Consider the following 21,429-nt stretch of genomic DNA (forward strand, 5'->3'; position numbering starts at 1 on the left):
GATGAACAAAAAACCGTCCACATTTTTATTAGCTCTTCAAATAATCTAATATATTTAGTTTGTGACTTACATGAAAGAAATGCTATTTTCTTTCTAGTGGCAGCAACAACAACTGTTATTTGCAGGAAGGAAGTGATAAAATTACAGTGGGGATGGACACCTTTTTATATGTACTAATAGTAGTGCATAGTTTGAGGAGGCTGCAAGGGCATAAGATTATAGCTATGACTGTAAAAATAGAGGTGAGGCCGTGCCTCACCTAGATAACAGGACCACATGGAGTGAAGTAGTTTGTCTGGAATAGTTGTGGCACTGATAAAAGCTGTGTGTTTGTCACGGCTCAGAGGTGTGATTTTCTCCTCTGTGTTGGGGGGACCTCCTGTTCTTCCATCTTCCCACAGGAGAGCACAGGAGCAGCTTCAGAGCAGGCATTGTGGCTGCTTAGGGGAAAGGAAAATTGAAAAAACAGCAACCCTGGAGCTACTGTTCCATTTCAAAGAGCAAGGCTTTCTTGTGCTGCTGCAGGTCATGGCAGGCACTGAAGTGTGTCCAGGATGGGGGTGGGATGTGGAGCTGTCTTACTCTCAATTTGTGTTTTTTCAAATCATGCCACTGACTGCAGCTGAAGTACTACCTGGAGCTGTTTCCCAGTAATTCATTGCTACAAGGACCAACAAAAAATACTAAAAACCCAGTTGTTGAGAAAAGAGATTCTGAAATGTCAAAACACAGCCTGGCTTAGCCCTGACTCTCAGAAGAGGTGATGAGACTTTGGTGGGTTGTTGCCTCTGAAATGGTTTTGTTTTGACTTCTCCTTGCTATGATAAAAAGGTATAGATTTAACAGCTCTTAAATACTAATCTGAGGTCAGATTTTGCAAGTTTTTTACATCACTTTGGTCTTCAACTTGCATTTTGTTTTGGTAGGGACTGTGAAAATGAAACCTGTGTCACTGGGGTTTAGTAGCATCAGTTAATTGCCCTGGAGTTAATTGTTATTGACACAATCATTTCTAATAGGTGTCATCATGGTGCTTTCATAGCTCATGCTATTATGTGTGAGAGCCTTACAGAGAGAATTAAGTTTCCTGGTACCTCTGTGCAGTGGCAGAATTCTGTCCTTGCTGCTCAGAGGAGGGTGCTGAGGAAATCTCCCTGGCATGGGAGGTGCAGCCACTGCTGGCCAGGAGTAGGAGATGTTGAGCCCAAAAACTGCAGTTTTGTGTCTTTGCCTGTTCCCTCACAGATTTAAAGAAATTGAAAATACACTTAACAAATCCCCCCCAAACCAAAGCACCCCCCGTGAATGTGGCCTTGCATTCAGTGTGCAGGTGGGACGTGTGTCCTTGTAGAGGAGCAGCATTTCCTGTGCTGGGGATCCTCTCATCTCCTGTCAGACTCCCCAGTGTGAGGCTGAGATGGTCACACTGTGCTCGGTGGGGGTAGGTTTTCACTCTTTTTACTCTGAGCAATAGCCCTTTATGTTCTGCATTGCTCTGCTTGCTCCAGGCTCCTTTAGGGAAGGATTTAGAACCTGTTTTTGTTGTGTCTATAACTAAGGGCTCTGCTGGACAGTGTCAGCCACAATCTCCAGCATATCTGTCTTGCAGAGAAAGTGGGGGCATGAGATACTTCCTGTGACAGAGTAAATAACACGGGTCATGTTTTTTTAAGAGCCAAAGAGACCAGAGATGTTTTTTTCAAATGTATTCTTTCTTTGGTGGATAGTTTATGTGGGGATTTGTCAACCTGATGCCATTTTTGGCTTCTTAAAAGGAAATTATCACTTATTTTTGTTAAATTGTGCCAATTTCTAGCCTACTGGAGAGCGATGCCTCTGAAATTCTTCCTCTTGAAATGCAGCACAGCAAAGGCTGTAAGCGTGAATGCTCCTGGATGCTGCTGTTCCTTTATTCTCTGTTCCTTCCCCTGTTGTTTCAAACCCATAATTTATAGAGGTTATTCTTTTCAATAGTGTATTAAGTAAACAACCTTAATCTAGATGCATTGACAGTTTTGCTTTGCTTTTCCTTCATCTTTGAAAATGCCTGTAGCAGTGAAGCAGGGAGAAGGCGTAATAGAATTTAATATTTGACATATTTTAAATAGAGAACATCTGCCTTTTCAAAATGAGATATCTCTGGGTAATTTTCTCCTACCTGTTATTCTTTTAGTGTTATACTAAGTCCCTACATAGCATTCATTGCACAAAAGATGTAGCAGATAACACTTCATTTCAACTTTATAATATCTCTGGAAGCCAAATACCCATCAAGCTAAAACAGTGAAAGTCACCTTGGGGAGAGACTTCCATTTCTTGCTGCTGGCTGGAGCACTGCCAGGTGTTAAAGGGAGGCTGTTGTAAGTGACTCAAGAGAACTCAGTAAAACAAATTAGGTGTGTGTGTGTTCGTGTAAATGTTCACTTTTTTTCTTTTTTCAGGCACATTTTATTTTTATCTTTGAAATGCCAAAAGATTTGAGATATGTAGGTCACTGTTACTCATTGAAATTGATGTTTTATCATAGCAAACTGGGAAATCAATCTGTATACAAAGTTGTTTAATTTGTGGTCCATCCATTTTCTTTGAGCTTTCCAATATTCAGCAGGTGCAGCTCCCAGCAGTGATGAACTGCTGTTCCCACTTCCTAACACCTGTGCTAGGAAAGTGATTCTTACCAAAACTCTGGGTTCTGCTGGTGCCAGGTACCCCCAGAGGCAGTTCTTAGAAACTCTGCAGGAAATTCAAAGGAATTAGGCGATAGAGCCAGAATGGATTTAGCTGAAGTTGAGGGCCCTTTCAAAATGTGAAATACTAGGCTTGAAATTGAAGAGGAGAGATTTCAGCTGTTGTTTTGAAAACCTGCAGGGTGAGTTCTTCCACAGCATTTAATAGAAAGGTAATAGCTTCAACCTGCATGGGCTGATAAATTTTTACAGTCCATAGTTCAAAAATGAGCTCACAGAAATGTCAGGATGCTCAGATCCTCCTGCATTCCTTCTCATCTGATTCTTGGTTTACAACAGTTTCAACAAGATTGTTATCCCTGTCAGCTTTTATAATGCAGTTAATTTATTTTAAATAAATTGGAGGCAAAACAAAACCAACCTCAGAAACAAAGTGAAAGGCAGAATTACAGATAAGATGACTGCATCTGACCATGCCCGCCCAGATCCACAGAAATCTGGGTACAGTCTTTACTCTTCTGGGACTGAGCACTGTGAGGCACCCACTTGTACCATGTGCACATGCATCCAGTAAATCCAGTTGTTGGATAGTTTCATGTTTTTACTCCCATCCTCCTAGAAAAATAGGATAAGGGACAGAAAAATACAGAAGGTGCTTCAAATGTGTGAATATTTCCTTTATGTTCCATTGGCAAATGTATTTCCAGAAACAGAATTAGTGAAACCATTACTATGGGGCCTGTAAGGGAATTATTTACTAAAACAATTGTTATTTATGTGATGAGCAATGGTAAGGTCAGTAAACCCGAAGTATACTTTGATTTTGGTGTGTGGAGAGCAGCAGTGAAAGCACTGACTTGAAGTATCACAAAATTTTGGCTGCAGAGAGCTTGAACTAGTAGGTAAATTGGATTTTTTTTTTGTCTTGTAGCTGGAATCTTGGTAGCTGTACAGGGCATCAAGAATTACAGATATATTGTAAGCATACTCAGACAGCCTCTTCATAGGAAAATACTCTGAAGCTTTCCTCTGGTACTTCAAGATTGGGGCATTTAAACAATTGAGCATCTTTGATTTGTCATTGGGCTGAAAAAACCTAAACCTTTTTACACGGGTTTTCTTTAGGGAAAGTAAACAGAGGAAGTCAAATTACCCTCAAAGTAACTTGTAACTCTGCATTTTTTTTATTAGAGCACATCTACAGTGAGGAATTGGTGCTAATAAATCTTTTTTAAGGTTGGGTGCATCTGAAGGATCAGATGCCTCTCAGATAAGGCAGTCTGTTGGGGCTTCCATTTGGAATGGCTTCATTCTCTCTGGCTAATGCATCAGTATTAAGGAAATCACAAAAATGTTGGGAGAGAAGATTACTGTGCTGTCAGCTGCTCAAGATCGCCTGTGTTCTTTTAAGAAATATAAATGAAATATTCCCTTGAGCAGGATTTCCTGAAATAAACGTGTTTGGTTTGTTGGTTGGGATTCTTCTTTTGCTTGGAAACCTTTCATTAAATGGACCTTCATCTGTGTGCTGGCTAATTGATGCCAAAAAGCTTCCCTTTATTGTCCTGTCAGCAGCAAAATCTGTTTATCACATGATAAATCTTCTGTCTCAATGCCTCTGCCTGACAAATGAGGCATGAGTACAAATACTCCCTCTCTCTCAAAATATAAAATGGCTCTGTTTGATTGCCCCACTATAACACCTTTAGCATTACTGTGTGCTTTTATACTGTGAGAAATGCATACTTTAATGCTTGAGTGAAATGTTCCTTTTTATGTGTCTGACCAAGGTGGTTTTGATTGTCCTGGTACTTTGTGTTTGCTGCTGGGTGCAGTGTTCAGAAAATAGTAAGAGGTGAAGCTGTGCTAAGGCTGTAAACTTGTTTTTACATGTGCTCTGCTGCCTCACACTGAGTGTCGCTTTCTGATGGCCACAGCCATTGAAAGGCTGTCTCTGAAAGACAGGAAAATAAGGCAAAGTAAATATAAATTGCAAACTAATCCCTTGCATTCTTTGTTGGCAATTTAAACTAAAAACCCAAATTTCTGTAACTGGCAGGTCACACATTGTCTAGGAGGTGATGTTCAGTGATCTGAAATTCTGCTTTGTGGGTTTTGTGTACATGTAGCAGCTGTTGCAGACAATTGTCCTGGCTGTAACATTCTGTGATTGTCACCTCATCCTGTTTACCAATGACAGGGAGCAAGCCTTTGATGAAGGTGTACCTGATCCTGCAGGACAAAGTTTATTCCTCCTTTTGTGCTGTTGCTGCAGCCACAGGAGGTGTATTAGGCACTTCCTATTGTCTGATCTTAGCAGCTTTAGGAAAAATGACAGGTGACAAACTGAGCATCGAGGCAGTCGTGTCTGAAAGGCTGTGCTTGGGCCTGGATCTGCTGTGTGGTGCTGAAAGGAGGAGCTCTGTGAGGTTATGCAAGGGCACTTCTTGGCATCTAGAAAGCTCCTTCCTTGTTTCTTTCCGAGCACAAGTATCCATTTCTGATTCATCAAATTGCTGACATCTACCTTAATTCCTGTTATTCCTGTTACTGGTTCCCAAATTCAAGAACACAAAGGCCCAGCATTTTGCACCCAGTTTTGTCATGGCTTTGCAGAACTCACATATTTCAGGCCTGAGAAATGTCACTTTTTCTGCTCTTAGAAGATCACTCATGAATATGGCACTTTGAATAAAAGTATTGTTTCTGACTTCAGTAGGAGAAGACTGAGCTGTGTTGCTTTGTGTGTATCCACTTCACAAAGAGCTACTGTAAACTCTGCCAGCTCTTTCTGTCCTCTCACTGCTGAGTTTGTAAAAGCTGTGACAGACCATGGTCACGCTGACAACTGAGCAGAAGGGAGAAGTATTGTACACAGGTAACAAACAAAAACCCCTGTTGGATTGTATGTCATTAAATAAATGTTGAGTTTCTAGTTTCCTTTCTTCCAGTTATTAAAAGTGTGCTTTGAAAAAGGGAGAAAAGACTCAGAGGCATGGAAGGATAGCATCTTTGCTGATGTGTACTTGATGAGGAAATCCCTTTGTATTGATGAGGAAAATTCTTTCAGCTCTTGCTCAAATTAGATACAGAGGTCATGTTGGTACCTGGCTGTGCTGCATTCAGCATCGTGTTGCTGTTAATTACACTGCTGGTGGAGAGGCATTTGTGCTGCTTTCAGTCTTGTAGGATTTCATTACTTCATTATGTTGAAGTATCATTTGCTCACAGATGTGTGTAGGAAGAGACATGCTGTTTGGGTGAATCTTTTTCTGTTTGGGGTTTCTGTGTGAAAACATCTGGCTAGAGGACATGTCTGGAGCCACTTCAAGAGATGTAGTTAATTATTTTGCCTTGCAGTAGCTTGGCTAATCTGTTGCCAATCTAAATGTTTAAATCGGAGGCTGTAGGTCAAAATATTTATTTGGACTTCTGAGCCACTGAGCAATCCAGGGATGCATGTTTTGGTTAACATTTCCCTTGAATGTAGCATTTCATTCTGAGACTTAAGTGAAGAAAAGTGTCATTTGTTGATGCTTATTTATGTTTGTAATAGCTTAGAAACCCCAAGTACCTTTTACCAATTTTGTGTTCTTCCCCTGGTGTGTGTAATGCTGTCAGGTAGGTTGATTCTCCCTCTCATCTTTGTGGATGTGCTGTTTTGGGGATGTTGTTTGATTGGGCTGAAAAGTCGGCACTTACTAGGATTAGGGTAACTTTATATAGGTTAAAGTAATTTTTGGGGATTGGGACTACCAAGGATAGACTGGCATTTGCTGGACTTTTTATTCTTCCCAAAAGAGCTTTTGCTGGTCACTCTGGAAGGCAGTACAGAAGTTGATGGAGCCCAGATACCAAGCCAAACAGAAGGCCCTTTGCTAGTGTGTAAATACAGTGGCTTTTGTCCAGCACTGGCTTAAACATATTACCAGACCTTTGCCACAAAGGCAGATGGTTCTTGCAAAGTTTTAAGGACTCTTTGTTCTTAACCTTCAGCAAGGAATCCTGAATACAAAGCCCTGTGGACATTTACTATTTTCAGTTTTTGCAAATTCTGTTTTGAAATGAAATGTGATTTATGGAAGTAAAGATAAAGCTGTATTTGTATGCTGATTTTTCTTCAGTGTTTTAAACAAGTTTGTCTAGGATGTTTAGGTAGCTGCAATTGCGAAAGCAATGTGGTGTGAGTGTTCATTATTGGAAATTTGTTAGTCACCAAAATAATGACAACAGCTACCTGTTGGGCTTGTGGTTGGTGGATGTAATAATATCTTAAAAGAGAAAGCAGGTATGTTGTCCACAATCCTGAAGCCCAAAACTTCTCTGTTTGAGATCATGGTTTCCTAAATATTATTGCCAGATTTGAGCTCCATCAAATTACACAGAGGTGCAAACTTGATCCAGATCAGGCAGAAGCACATAACTCTATTTTTGTTAAACTAGAGAATGTGATGTGGTATTTATGCTGTAGCTGTGGGAGGACAGGCTGTGGCTCCACAACGTGGTAAAGCCTTCTCTTAGGACAGAGGTCTCCTGAAAACATTTTGGGGGAATTGGAACTGGTCTAATAACTTTGTGCTGCTTCCATGTACTGTCACATGGCTGCAGTGCTTTTGATTTGGTAGTGAGAGCCCAGAGTGCTTTTTTCAAAGTATTTTTCCACTGTTCATTCCGAAAGCAAACAGGTGAGCTGACGGCTGTGCCGGTGTTACAGGCACGGCACAGGAGTCTGCTCTGTGGTGCTCTCTCCCCCTTCCACTCCTCCACCTCCCGTGTCTCACCACATTATGCAGCAAGGAGAGCGTTAACACATTTATTTCCTTGTGCTTCCTGCCAGGTCACCAAGATGGTGAAGACAGTGACCACGCGGACGGTGCGGCAGGTGCCGCTGGGGCCGGACGGGCTCCCGGCCATGGACGGCTCCTCGCCCATGGGCAGCTACACGGACTCCATCGACAGGCGCTACCTCAAGAACGGCGAGCGCTTCATCCCCCCCCAGGCCTCGTCCACGCTGAGCCGCTCCTACAACAGCTACAACGACTCCTCCTACCCCGAGGGCCACGAGGGCCAGTACCGCCCCTACATCGGCCACGACGGCTACGGGGACCTCTCGGACAGCTACGGCAGCTTGTCCCGGGGCGTCGGCTACCGGCCCCGCTACGCCTACGTGCCCGGGGGCACCTACCGGCCCGACGATGGCAGCTTCACCCTGCCCAGCCGGAGGGACACCTACGGCCCCGTGGCCCAGCCCCAGGTGCCCGTGGGCAGCAGCAGCGTTGACCTGAACCGCTCCCAGCCCGAGCGCTTCCAGCCCGAGCCCTACGGGCTGGAGGATGACAACCGCAGCCTGGGAGTGGATGATGAGGGCTATGAACTGGATCCGGATTACTCCACTGTCAACAGGAGGACGTCTGCAGGTGTGCCAGAGAGGGGAAGGCCTCACAAAGGAAGGTAAAACTCGTTTGTTTTTCACAGTGCTGTTCTGCAGCTTTTGCTGATTTGCTCGTGTACATTCAAACTCTGTGATCTGGTATGTTCTGGAATTACTTGACAGAGAAACAGACCATAAATGACTGGAAAACACAAAGTATGGAAGAGAGGGAGCAGTGGGGCCCATGGACCCTTTCAGTGATTCTGGGCTGCTTAGTTCAGATTGAATTTAGAGAGAAAGATGACCTTGTTCAAGAAGGCTAAGTTACTTTTTTCCCCACTTCCTAAAAGAGTTGTGAATGCACTGTGTTGTCCCAGAGCCATCCCACACTAGCAAGGTGAAAAGAGGGGTTTGTGATCGGTGAGACTCCTGACAGGTCTGGTTGTGTGCACATCTGCCAAACAAGAGCTTTGAACAGCTGGTTGGGGTTGCAGATGGGCTGATCCCTGCAGTGAAGGGGTGCCAGCTGTTTTGTGAGGGGTATGACAGCCTCAGCCCAGATCCGCTGCTAAGCACACACCCTCAGCTGTCTGAGCAGGTTGTGCTAAGGGGAGAAAAGAGTATCCTTGTTGTATTTAAAGTGACCAGTTAAAAATTACTTCTGGTTCAGCCCAGTTTCTAAGACATGTTCTATTTTATGCCATCTTTTCCGGTATTAGTTGTTTCTGCTGGTTCACAGCTATCTGCTCTTGCATTTGGGGAAAAAAGCCAAAAACCCCCAGGCTTGGGAAAAGAGTCCTGTTGCTCAGCTGAAAGTCATCTTGTACAGACCTGAAAAACTTGCAATACTTTGTTTTCTAAAGGGTGTACAAATTTTACATGTGCCTGCTTGGAGTCATATCCTCATGATCCGTGTTTTGATATGGATTTAGTTCTCATTCTTTTCCTTTTAATTTAGAATAGTTTCCAGAGCTGTAAAGAGTCTGGATTCACCTGTCTCTGTGTATAGACAGTCTTTAGACTTACCATTTCTGACCTCAGGCTTTGCTGCATCAGCTGCAGTTGTTGGTGGGATTTTTGCTCTCTGAGTCCTCCTCCTTGGAGATGTTATGTCATTCATGCTTTTGTGGCTCTGTTTTCCCTCCCTGTTCTGGAAGTTCATTCCAAAGCTAGAATCAAACACTTCCAAATTGTCATCTATACTTGTGAGAGTTAAAAAAAAAAAAAGCCAGTGAAAAGGTGTCAAGGCATATCTCCCAAAACACCCTCCAAGTCCATTGTGACATCTTAGATTTTGCAGCAGTGGAATCACATCCCTGTTTTCGTGGGGCTGAAGGAAATACCTGCACCCAACGGGTGCCAGAATCCTGCTCAATTTATCAGACTTGGATTTGTGCTTCCCTGAACTAAGCAAGTTTACAGTTCTTGCTAAAAGAAGTCAGGCATCAACGCTTTTAAATTTTTATTAGCATTTTTCAAACTGTATGCAAAATGAATAATTAAATATATTCTTAGAACCTACCCATTTGCATTTTAAAATTCAGTGTTTTTATTAAATATCCCTTTGATTTATTGTTCCTTGCAGTTTGGATAGGGCCAATTCATAATTTTTCTTCTACATTTCTTTTGTTGTGAGGTTTTTTCCATATTTAATGTGATCAAGAGGCTTTGACAAATAATTAGCCTGACTGTGGCAGCAAACTTTAGCTGTTGAGAACATAAGAAGATTGTATGAGGGCCTCTTCATAAGCAGTTACTTTTTGACATTTCAAAGAAATACTTGAACAATTCAATAAACCTGCATTTCAGATATGCTACTGATCTGCAAGAAAATAAAGACTACAAGTAGTGCTTTGTACTAGATGAGGGTAATTGCTAATTTATTATTCCTCTCTAGTTTTTTAAAATTTTTATTTCTGTGAAAATGATTAAATGAATGTGATTAATTGATGTCACTTTTGATTTCAAAAAGTTAAAATGTGTAGAGCAGGTTTAACAACAGCTCTGTTGGATGCTGCTCTGTGTTACACTGACTTTCATCTTGGGCCTCTCCTGTCCTGAGCAGAATTCCTGCACTGGTGACTCTCTGAGCCTTTGTCTCATGTTCTTCCCAGTTAGTGCTGCTTCATTAGGGAGTAGTTTAAAGGTAAAATAAGTCCTTGTTGTCAGTTCCTGTTCTGAGGGGGCTTGAGTGCAGGTTTCTCATGGGAATCTGTGCTAGTGAGTCTGGTTCCCTGTGTGCTGAGCAGCCCAGCTGTGTCTGGAGGGGGTCCTAGGCAGGGGGATTACAAGTACAGATTGTTCTTCCCAGCTCTTGCCTGCTCCATTTGATCACAGAGATAAATACCTATTTGTGCTTTTCTTCTGTCATCACCAGCCTCATTTCAAGCTACTTATATTTCATTTTAAATTGGGGGAAAATGTGCCTCCTCACAAACATCTCCAAATCCAGATAAATGCACAAAGGCAAATATTCCCTCTGTTGGCTCATCATTGCTTGTGGCTGGGCTTTCTTGTTTTCCTTCATACTGAGTCTCTCCTCATGTAAGATACATCACTTTCTGCAAGAGCACCTGGCACTTCTTGTTCTTCCCCTCAGCTTATGCTCTGGTTTGGTGTAAGTCAGGTTGCATAATAAATTTGGGTTAGAGAAAAGCATTTGGGGTGTATAGTATTGAAGTAGTTTTACTCAAGTTTACTTATGAAGATATTTACACATCTTTAATTGAGTTTGTGCCCCATTTTCCTTCATTTGCTAGGTTCCCTTTATTATACTAAAGTGTTCTATTATAGTTTTTAAAAACATCTAATTTTACTGTGTGCTGGATGTTTTATATACAGTCCTTTCTGCAAGAGAAACAAGAAGTACTGAATACTTTTATTCATTATTCACAAAAAACTTCCCTACTACTATTTGAATTTTTTTTAATCATTAAATTGAAATTAACACAGACAAAGAAAGAAATGGAAAGAAATTTCAAGTCATAATTCATCTTACTGATTTGAATAACTTCTGTTCAGCTTTTTCTTGCATGGGTGGTGATTTCTTCCCAGAGTAGACCTCTGCATTCTCACTTGTATGAGCATTTGTGGGACCTCTTGTTTTCCCTAAGGGCTCTGGAGCAGCTATTGCCAGTGTTGCTGTTCCAGACTAGACAGGGTATAAATTTTTAATGTTGACTAAATCAACAACAAAACAGTTTTTTACTGTTAAATTATCTATGCCAGAAGCCTGATTTAAGACACTGAGACTGTATTTGGTGGTCACTTCACAGTCCAAATTACTATTACCAGGAGATGAGACAAATTTTAGATTAAATACCTTTACCAGTGGGTCTATTGCTGCTGTCGTGTACTGGTAACACCATACATGGCAGTTTCATTCTTCTTCTGGTGTTTTTTTCAGTAAAAAGACTTGCAATTGTAAATAAAACTTTCAGTCAGCACTTTTGGCCTACATTCACTCATTCTAAGTGTGTATGGGCAACATTTGGATGTCGTCTAGTTTGGGGCAGGGTTTTATGGAGATGCCTGGGGAGAACAGGGTGAGGCAAGCAATGTGGTCAATATGAAAAATATTTGGGTTTTTTCTGTGTGTCTTCCTTAGTGTGAATTCAGCTTGCTAATATTGTGCTTGCAGAAGGTGATGAATGCAGCGTTTGATGGGGCAGGAGGCAGCCCAAGTCAGCTCATCCAGTGGAGTTCTTAGGTGTCTCCAGTTAAGGGGATTTTGGTGTTTTAACCATATGGCCCATAACTCAGCCTTATCTCAGCAGAGGATTCACTCCAGTTTTGAATCCCCCTGTGTATCCTATCAGGGAACAGAGCCTGGCAAAAGTAGAATTTCATTCTGCAAAGTCTTTACGTCTCCTCTTCAGTGTTTGGCACAAAGTTTCCCGCTGAAATCCCGAGCCTTTCTGGTCTTTTATCCAAAGCAGAACCAGCTGCAAAGTGTAATGAATGTTAACACTTGCAGAAGTTGTTGAGGATTAAATGTTTAAATCTTTCACCTGTTTACTCAAATGTGCCTATGTTGAAGCCATAAGAAAGATGATAAATCCACAAGCTCTCTCCCAGTTTTTAACTGTGCTAGAGTGGGTTTTGATCAATTCCCTGAGACAGGTGATTCGTGAGACCCATGGCATCCCAAAAACTTGGCTGCCTTGCTGCAGACAGACAGAAGGCGAGATGCTTGCAGTCAGCAACTCTGGCATAGCACCAGGGCTCCTCAGTCCTGAGAGGAGAGAGCTCTTGGTCTCCTGAGAGCAGTATCTGCTGAGACTCTTGTTAGTCCTGTTCTGTATCAAGTGGTTTTTCCTTCCCAGCCTAGCTGCTCCAGTGATGTGGAAGTGACAAATCTCATTTAGCATGCACCAGTCTGACTCAGAAAGAGGATTTCTTTACTCATCCAGTGTGTAAATATGTTGGTGATCAGGGTGTGTTTAATGCCCTGATAGATTCTTGCTTTTGACTTTCTTGCTCTGCCAGTCTGATCTTCCAGCCCTCTGTTAAAGGAGAGGTGATGGGGCTTGTGGCACTTGTGCCTTGCTCTGCCTGAGCAGTTGTTCTGCTCCTTTGCAGAGGATCTGTTTTGGTAAACTGCTTCTCCTGTTGGTTTTTTAACCTTCCCTAGCCTTGATCAGTGTATTTGGTCATGTGAATCTGAAGCAGTGTGATACTTGCCCTGGCTGAGCTTTCTTGCACACCTCTTAGGTTCATACAGGATCTGAGTTTCTACATAATGATTTGGGGTCTTCAAGGTTCAGGTGTGCAGGTGTTTTCCTTTGCTGCCAGGTGCAATCATTGAGTTATGTCACTGGTGCATTAGCAGTGGCTCTCAGCCCTGTTTCATCCTCAGAGGAATGTTGGATCTGGCCTGTGAGGGCTTATTCCAGCAATTGAAGGTTTTTGTTTTTATCCTCTTCTCTACTGATTGTTGAGAGATGCTGTCTTATTTTAAAGCAAGGTTGTCATCTTATTTTTCTTTTTAATGGTTAATTCTTGACTTCAGGTATTTCCACTCATATTTAATAAGTAGTGACTGACAATTAGTGTCGTTGGTACAAGACTTGTGTGGTACTCTTTGGTCATGACAGTGCTGCATTTGAACTTCTAACTCTGAAGTTTTCTTTTGACAAATGTAATGAGACCAAGGAGCTTTATGTGGCAAAGAGAAGAGGATACAACATGAGGAATACTGGCCCATCTGTGTGGTTCTGTTTGGAAAGCTTTGTGGAAATAAAGCAAACAAACTGCATCCCAAGACAGCAATTATCTTTGTGTACTTGCACGGATGAGGAGGAGAGAGAAGCTTAATTGTGCAGGTGTAATTGAGGTGGTGCACAGTTATCTTGTGGGCAGCTCACAGGACTGAGATGTTCTGAATTGTGAGTTACCAAGTCAAGCAAGGAACAGCTGTGCAATTATTAAAATTAATCTTCTGCTGCTTTTGTGAAGTGAAATAGAATTTAACATGACGATGGGTTTGAGAAATGAGAATTTGTTGCAGTTTTAATGCTGGTTATCACAAATTTGCATTTGTAAAAACAGAATTTTGAGGAGTAGCTAAGGGGTTTTGTTATTCCTTCTGCCCTGTGTGCATTCACAGAAATAAATTGTTTCAGTGTTGTTCTGCTTGGAGTGCTGGAAACAGCTTTGTTCTGTAACAGAAAACACGACTGTCCAGAGAGTGTAAATTACTGTGTAGAGCAACTGCTGAATTATACATATACAAATAACTGCATCAATAAAAGGATTTCTTCAGATTCGTTCTGGGTTTTGGATACTTGCCCATTTATCCTTTCATTCAGTTTATGGTTTAGAACAGCAATTAAAGCAACTTAAAGTCAGGAGAGGCACTTTTAACATTAAAAGCATTAATTGTACAAGACTAAGTTCAGTCTCCACCTCTGGTTGCTCTTCTCCCCAGAGCTCAGTTTAATTATCAGTCCCTTTGGGATGACAGCAAGTTCCGTTTTCTCCTGACTTCTAATAGCCTATACTTCAGCATGACAGCAGAAATGGTTCAATAACATCACTCAGTGCTTTAGATGAAAGATTTTAAGAAACATTTTGTAGCAATTAGAACCACTTGCTTGACAGAGCTAACTGCAATACTGAGACAGTAGCAAACCTGTCCAGGAAAAAACTGTAAGGCAAAAGGCTGCTGCTGGTTTGAAAAAATACATCTATAAGAGGGTGGTTTATGGCAATATCGATTAAGAGTAGTGTTTAGAGTATGCTTGTCTGAGCATCAACATGGAAATGTAGTGGATGGAGCTTGTCAGACTTGCTGAAATATATCTGTGGTCCCTGCCCAGGCCTTGAATGCCCTTAATTAGAGTTTTGGTTTGTTGCAGAAGTAGCAGCATTAATGAAGATCAGTGTTTCCTACTAAATGTAATCCAGCTCTGTTATAATTGCTTTGCTAAGTGACCAAAATGAAAGCAATCTGTTTGATGGCTTGCAGTTCCTGTCATCGTTTCATTGCTGGCCAAACAAACAGTGCTGGAGTCCCATCACTGCTGAGAGCTCAGCTATGGTTAATTTTCAAATTACTCCAAAAATAAACTATTGAAAACACTAAATATGCTGCCCCAGTGATGTTTGTGATATTAAAATGTTTGCTCGTGGCTGAAATCTGAAATCTCCCTGTTGACTCAGAGTTAAGTGTTTAAATGTGCCTTTTTTTTTCTTTTTTCCCTTCCTTTGTCTTGGGACCGTTGTTTCTCTCAGGGGCTACGATGACCCCATCGAGACGGAGATGGTTGAGGAGCGGATCCCGTACCTGCACGGGGGCTACGCGGCGCCGCTGGCGCAGCCGGAGCGCGGCAGCATGGCCAGCATCGACCGCCTGGGCAAGCGCTCGCCCTCCATCGACAGCATCCGCAAGGACCCGCGCTGGAGGGACCCCGACCTGCCCGAGGTCATCGCCATGCTCAGCCACCCCATCGACCCCGTCAAGTCCAACGCCGCCGCCTACCTGCAGCACCTGTGCTACGAGAACGACAAGATCAAAAAGGACGTGAGGCACCTCAAGGGCATCCCCATCCTGGTGGGCCTGCTGGATCATCCAAAGCCTGAGGTCCATCGTAAGGCCTGCGGGGCTCTCAGAAACATCTCCTATGGGAAGGATAATGAAAACAAAGTGGCCATAAAGAACTGTGATGGGATCCCTGCATTGATCAGGCTGTTGCGAAAAACAAACGACATGGAAGTCAGAGAGCTAATTACAGGTCAGTGTCTGATTTCCTTAATGGATTAGTCTTTAGAACAGTTCTTTCAGCTCCAGAAACAAGAATTGCTGGAGATTACAGCACTGAAGGAGAATTCAGATCACTGGCTGCAGCTGTTCTGTAGCTGCACCACGTTTGTGGGGTGAGAGCCTGACACGTGCCCGTCAGGAGGGGATCGAGATCATCTCTGTGTCTGTGTGTGTGTGGTGCACTTGGGATTCCCTGGCTGCTGAGGGGTGGGTGCTGCTCCTTGGGTGTAGCCTGCAGCACCAGGTGCTTGGGGTACTGGAGCTGAAATGAGTTACAGCTGCTCCATTGACAGGTAATTTGCAGTGCACGTGCCCTCAGTGCGTTATGAGGTAAGATAGGCTGAGCTAAATCTTTCCTTGTTAATCTCTTATAAAACAATCCTGCTGCCATGTCCCCACTCCCTCATATTTAGAGGACAGTCAGTCTGGTCAGGAACACTTCCAGCTTGGTGCTGAGGACTCTGAGGCTGTGTAAAAGTTGCAGCTTCTGGGCTGGAAAACTCAGATTTTAGGAGCAGAGGGTCTGCTTTTGCTAATCTGGACATGGATTTGTTTGTTGCTAAGGTTGGAAAAAGGAGAATTAAATTTCAGGTTATTGAATTTGTGCACACTTGCAGGGAGTTTTCAAACACTTACAGCTCCATTATTTAACCTGTTTTTATTTGAACTTAGTCTTGGGCATCATCCAAAAAGAGCAATAAAGTATATGCCAAGTTTCAAAGTTCAGCCATTAAGTGGGAAAGGGTGGAAAAGTATGTCAGCTCTTAAAGTAAGGAGAAAGATATTGTTCTTCAGTCTCCCATAAATCATGAGGAGTGAAATGGATTTCCCTTTCTCTTCTCAGAAGCCGCAGGGGATGTTTGGATGGAGACCAGAGCAGTTCCGATGAATTTCTGTGCCAGAACAGAATTTGTCCTGAAAGCTTTGTGAGGATGAAAATGGGTCCAGGGCTGAAACTGTTTAGCTGCCTTATCAGTGTTGGCTTCTGTAGGTAGACCCTATTGCAAACATTGATTAAGCCATTAGAGGTAAACATCATAATTCTGTAATTTCCTCAAAAATTATAGTAGCGCTCTTTAAGTTCTTACTGGTAATCATAATTCTCTGAGATGAACAGTGGCCTTGGGTGTTCCATCTGTTCTTCCACAGCCATTACAGGCTATTTAGCAAACTAGGTCTAAATATACAGTGTTGAAACTAGCAGGGATATTTTTCCAGCCTTTTTCCAGTGAGCTGGCAAAGGAGAGCTGTCTGTTTTGTCACAGAATCTCTGAGTAGCATGTGCTGGTTGTGCTTTGAGAGCTGTCAGTGCTCTGCCTCAACATGGAAACTCTGCAGGTGGTATTTATATGCCATTTGTTGCACTCATTTAATGTGATGGCAGACTTTATTTTTTTTTAATAAAGAATATCTGTTTATCTACTGTTCTAGTTTAATCAACACTCATTTCTGGAGTGCTGAGAAGCAATAAATTTATTTCCTTAGATTCAAGAAAGGAGAAGCCAGTCTATAATTTACTCTGAAGGAATATCATTATAGTGCTAGGTGGTAATCAGTCACTTCTAAGATGGCAAAAGCAAAGTGGATGTTTTTCCTTTTCACTGTAAATGGCGATTGCTTTGATTTCCTGTTGCTTAATTAGCTTTAGAGTTCAAATGCATTTTATTTGGCAGCAGTTTTTTCCAATTACATGTAGTATTTCTATTCCACCTTGGCTTTTGTTACTTAGAGCTCTTTATTTCCCCTTACTCAAAAACACCAGGAATACTAAGGGCATTAACCTAAACAGATGTCCAGTAACAGATGATGTGCATTTAATCTCCACCTACCAGGAATAATTTCATTCCCCTTCTAAAATGATATCACCAGATCCAGTGTGAGACATTCAAGCATCAGCACAGAAAAGAAGAATATTCCAGCAATGCCTCTGTGGCTGGTGCTGCTGTACTTGCAGTCCGTGTTCAAAGCTCTGGCTGATAATGTGGAATTGTCCATTTGTAAAATGAGCTCCAGAAGTCAGCAGGCAGAAACAAGAGCCCGCCTGAAGTGCAGAGGGAGCATTCAGGCAGGGCTGCTGCAAAAGGACTGGGTTCTGCAGCCTCAGAAATTCAGGTCACAATTCCAATGTTCTCCTGGCAGCAATCGTGACTTCCTATCTGGGTGCTTTTCCCTTGTGATAAACCAAAGCTACCTTTGCCATGAAAGTTTTTCAGTTTGTCTGGAGTGAAATGTCTGGGGACTTCATCAGCAATGCATTAGGAAAAAGAAAAAAAAAATACAACAGCACACAGCGTTGGTGTTTATTTCTTTTAACAGGCTCCAAATTCAAGTTTGGTATGACACATTGATTTTTCTACAGTTTAATCTTTCTTTAACTCAATACTGGCTGCTTTTGAAAAAGCTCAGTAGTAATCACCAGCTGGTCATCCCAGCTAAGGACAAATGATAAAATAATCCTACTTTCCAGAGAGATTCAAGTAATTTAAAGAAGTTTAAATAATTCAGTTGTCTGAATTCAAGAGCAGTTCTAGGCTTGAAGTTTTGTTTCTCTGGCTGTGGAACACTGCCTGCAGGACAGGAGGTACCTGGGTGCACACAGTAGGACATCCTGTTTGAGGCAGGGCTTTCAGGCAAAAGAGATCCTCCTTAGCATTTATGTGAGAGTCAGTCCTTGCCAGCTCCCTGCCTTCTCCTTCGCTTGATCTGGTGCAGCAGCCACAGCTGGGTCTGGTTGCTGTGGATGGAGTAGGGAGAAGCCACACCAGTGAGTTAAAAACACCCAAGAGATGGATGCAGCACTGAGGGAGAGCTCAGCTGTGTGGCATCAGTGCTGAACGAGTGAGTGTGGCTGTGCTGGGAGTGTTCCCTTGAGCACTTCCCAGGATGCACCTTTGGAGAAGTCAGACAGTTATTCTGACATTGAATTTTGGAAGCAGGCAGAGTGTACTGATACACCACTGCTGCCAGATTAAGCCAGTCTGTAGATTTTTTTCTTACAGACAGCACTGGTTTTAGCAGAAATTAAAAAAAATTTTTGGGTTAGTGCCATCACTGTTTTACCAGGTGTTCTTGACATACCTGCAAATGATGTCCCTTGAAGTCAGAGATCTGTGAAGTGTGCAAAAACTGCCTTCTAAACTCAAAGATATATTCATAAAATACCACATATATTATTTCTCTTTCTTTTTGAAATGTGGAGTTACAAAATGTTTCCTAGCTAGTGCACTGAGAAAAGCTTGATTTAAGTGTTAGAGTGTCCATAAGTAAATCACGAGTAGAGTTGTGTTGAGAAATACTCCACAAAATTCCTCCTTCATTTCTTTCTAGGCTTGTAGCTGTACTGCTGTACTCTCAGTGGATCATTTTCTTGAGAAAAATAGAGAAATGAGGATTAAGCTGATAAGGAATTAAATCTGCTCTGATTGGGAAAGCTACAAAAGTTTTATCTTGAATGATAAGGTTTTTGTGGAGGAAATGTTCCCATCAGATATGCAAGACCAAAATTCTATTACATTCTTTGAAAAGCAATCAGAAATTGGTAGCTTTAATGAATAATTTTGTTCTTTGTGAGAACGTTGGAGTAATTTTGTTGTTTAATGACATTGCACTGATTTTAAGTGGTGCAGGACGTGATTCTTCAAATTGGTTATAATTGAAAAATGACTGACCTTCAGAATGTTCTGCAGATGAAATATTTTGATCTAATGCTCGAATTGCAACTTGCAGATAAATCAGCTTCTCAGAGCTCCCATCCCTGGGCACTGCTGTGTGCTGAGGTCCTGTCAGCTGCTCAGGCTCCTCTTCAGCTTGCTCATCTCAGAGCAGCTTTCTCCTTCCGTTTTCTGTTCCAGGGCTGCTCTGAGGAAGGTCCTTGCCCATGGTGTGTTCTGTCACACACTAGATAACACTGAGATGCTCAACTTGACTACTTAAAGGAGCACAGCTCCAATCTTCAGGACTTTGATACAAACAAGTCTGTCACACATGTCCCCTGGACCAGCACACAACAAGGATTCCTCAGGGAATATATTGCAGAGTGCTTTTTTTCCCAAGTGATAAACTATGTGGTATGGACCATAGAAAAGGAATTAAACAGCTTCTAGTTTCTTGGTGATGTTGGATTTTTTAAAATAAAAGCTTGTAGTTATTTTCCCTGCTTCATATGGTGAAAAATCAGGGCTGATGCTTGAAGCTAGAAGTACATAAGTACATTACTCACAGTATTTATGAATAAAATACAGATTGCTACTCATCATGTTTATCTTCTGAAGAGCAATACTTCATCTTTTTCTACTCCTAAAGCTCATGCAGTCTGTGGTCAGAAAGGCCAAGGCTTGTAGTGAAAGTGCATGGAAAATTTGTATTTGTGCTGCTGTGTTAGTGACACCTGTGCACCTTGTGCTGTTGTGTTAGTGACATGATTTCTCCTGAGTGCTGTTCATTTGAATTGATTAGAGTTTTAAAAACAGTGTTTCCAGCTTGTTGAAACATTTGTGTGTTATGCTAATAGTAACAGGGAATGATATTTAAAGATGGATGTCAAATTTACAGCAATTTTTTCCCTCCTATTTTTTTGGGCTGCTACATGCTACAGTTGGATCTGAATTTGTTCCCTTAACCTAAAGGCTGTCACTAGCAGTGACTTTTCCAAAGAATTTGTTTTCTCTAGTGTAGAAAGGATGCTTGGATTTAGAGCTCTTTGTTTCATAATTTTGAACAAGAAAAGTGTACTGTCAGTGTGTTTACTTTCTATATCCTTTCCTGTGAAATATTTTCCCCATGAAATTGGCATTCAACCTGAAGTTTTTTCTTTGGAACCACAGGACTCCCTCACCTCTGTTTATCTTGTGCTACATTTCTTTTAAGTGCTGTGCATTTTCCCTTGCTAAAGGCTGTTCAATGGAGGGATTCTTTTGGATTTCCTTATGCAACCATCAAGGAGAATATTATAAATTTAAGTGCTTTGACCTTTTGAATAATTTGAAGTGTTTGCACTAATTTTTTTAATAGTAAGGCTGTCTTTTATTCTTCTTCAGTTTATTGTTTTGTATTAAAGATTGTAGAGATGGGAGGGAGATGAGAAATTGAAATCTTGTAAAATGCTGGGGGAGTTTTCATCAAAGAGGGTGGGGGAAAGGTTCTGTGTGACTCCAGTTCCCTTTGTCTGGTATTCTCTCACTGAGATTTACAGTCAAATTGTGTTTGCCCTAAGTAGTTCATTACATAAGTTTCAGGCAGCCCCTTGATAAATATTCTGTGTATGTAGAGGAGCTGTTCCATAGGGGCAGGGGGTTCTCCTGGTCAGGGTGGGGTTACAGCATCAAAGCTGGTGCTAGATGGGCAGGTTGGTGCTGCAGTCCAGTCAGAACTCTATTGAATCCACAGTTACATTTAGTCTCTTGAAATAACCTCTGGGGAATGAGAATATAGGAAGAGTTTGGAGGTGGTGATTTTATTTTACATGCTGTGGTTGAAGCTATTGAAACACAAATCTCTAAGTCTAAAAGCAAGCAAAAGGTTTTAGCACTGGTTAAATTTCATACAATCCTGTAATATTAGAGGTCTTGGAAATTTTGTCGGTGTTCTTGACTTTTTACTGATTTATCTGCCTTGTTCTTCTTAAGCAGTAAAATTTGCCTTTGCAGATCCACTCTAGAAGTAACAGATTACATCACTGCTGCAGGAAAGATTGAAAGGGACTGAAACAAAAGGTTGCACTTCAGTTGTTGTGTTGTGGTTTTTAGATGTATACAGAATTAAGTGGAGATTTACAGTTTGCACTGTAATCTGCACACATCCATAGTTGTGGTAACACAGGGAGCCTCGGGTTGATATTCAATCCCTTTAGGAAAGTTTCCTTGTGTTTTGGGGAATCTGGGTTTTCTGTTTGGGCTGTCTGAAAATTTTGCTAGAACTGACACTTTTTCTTGGAGACCAAAAGCGTGTGTCTGGCTCCCTCCAAGTGTTGTTACTGACAGTTCTCAGATGGTACCAGGCTGGGTCTATGCAGAAATTCTCTCTGAAGTGAGCATTCTCTTTCAGTCCTACTCTGATGAGTAATAACTGTCAGGACACTGATACAGGTCTGCTGGGAGGCTGTATCACTT

General features: G+C 41.9%; 1 protein-coding gene across 25 annotated transcripts in view; it reads left to right on the forward strand.

Annotated features, from left to right (window-relative positions):
- The window catches only part of ARVCF (ARVCF delta catenin family member), a 246,792-nt gene that overhangs the window by 160,260 nt on the left and 65,103 nt on the right, over positions 1-21,429 (forward strand). For all 25 annotated transcript variants that reach the window (XM_064727179.1, XM_064727180.1, XM_064727190.1 and 22 more), the window contains 2 exons: positions 7,525-8,138; positions 14,794-15,293. In XM_064727179.1, coding sequence (XP_064583249.1) covers positions 7,525-8,138; positions 14,794-15,293 — 1,114 coding nt within the window. The remainder of the gene's footprint in view (positions 1-7,524; positions 8,139-14,793; positions 15,294-21,429) is intronic.

Source organism: Zonotrichia leucophrys, chromosome 15, assembly GCF_028769735.1.
Source record: "Zonotrichia leucophrys gambelii isolate GWCS_2022_RI chromosome 15, RI_Zleu_2.0, whole genome shotgun sequence".
Classification (NCBI taxonomy): domain Eukaryota; kingdom Metazoa; phylum Chordata; class Aves; order Passeriformes; family Passerellidae; genus Zonotrichia; species Zonotrichia leucophrys.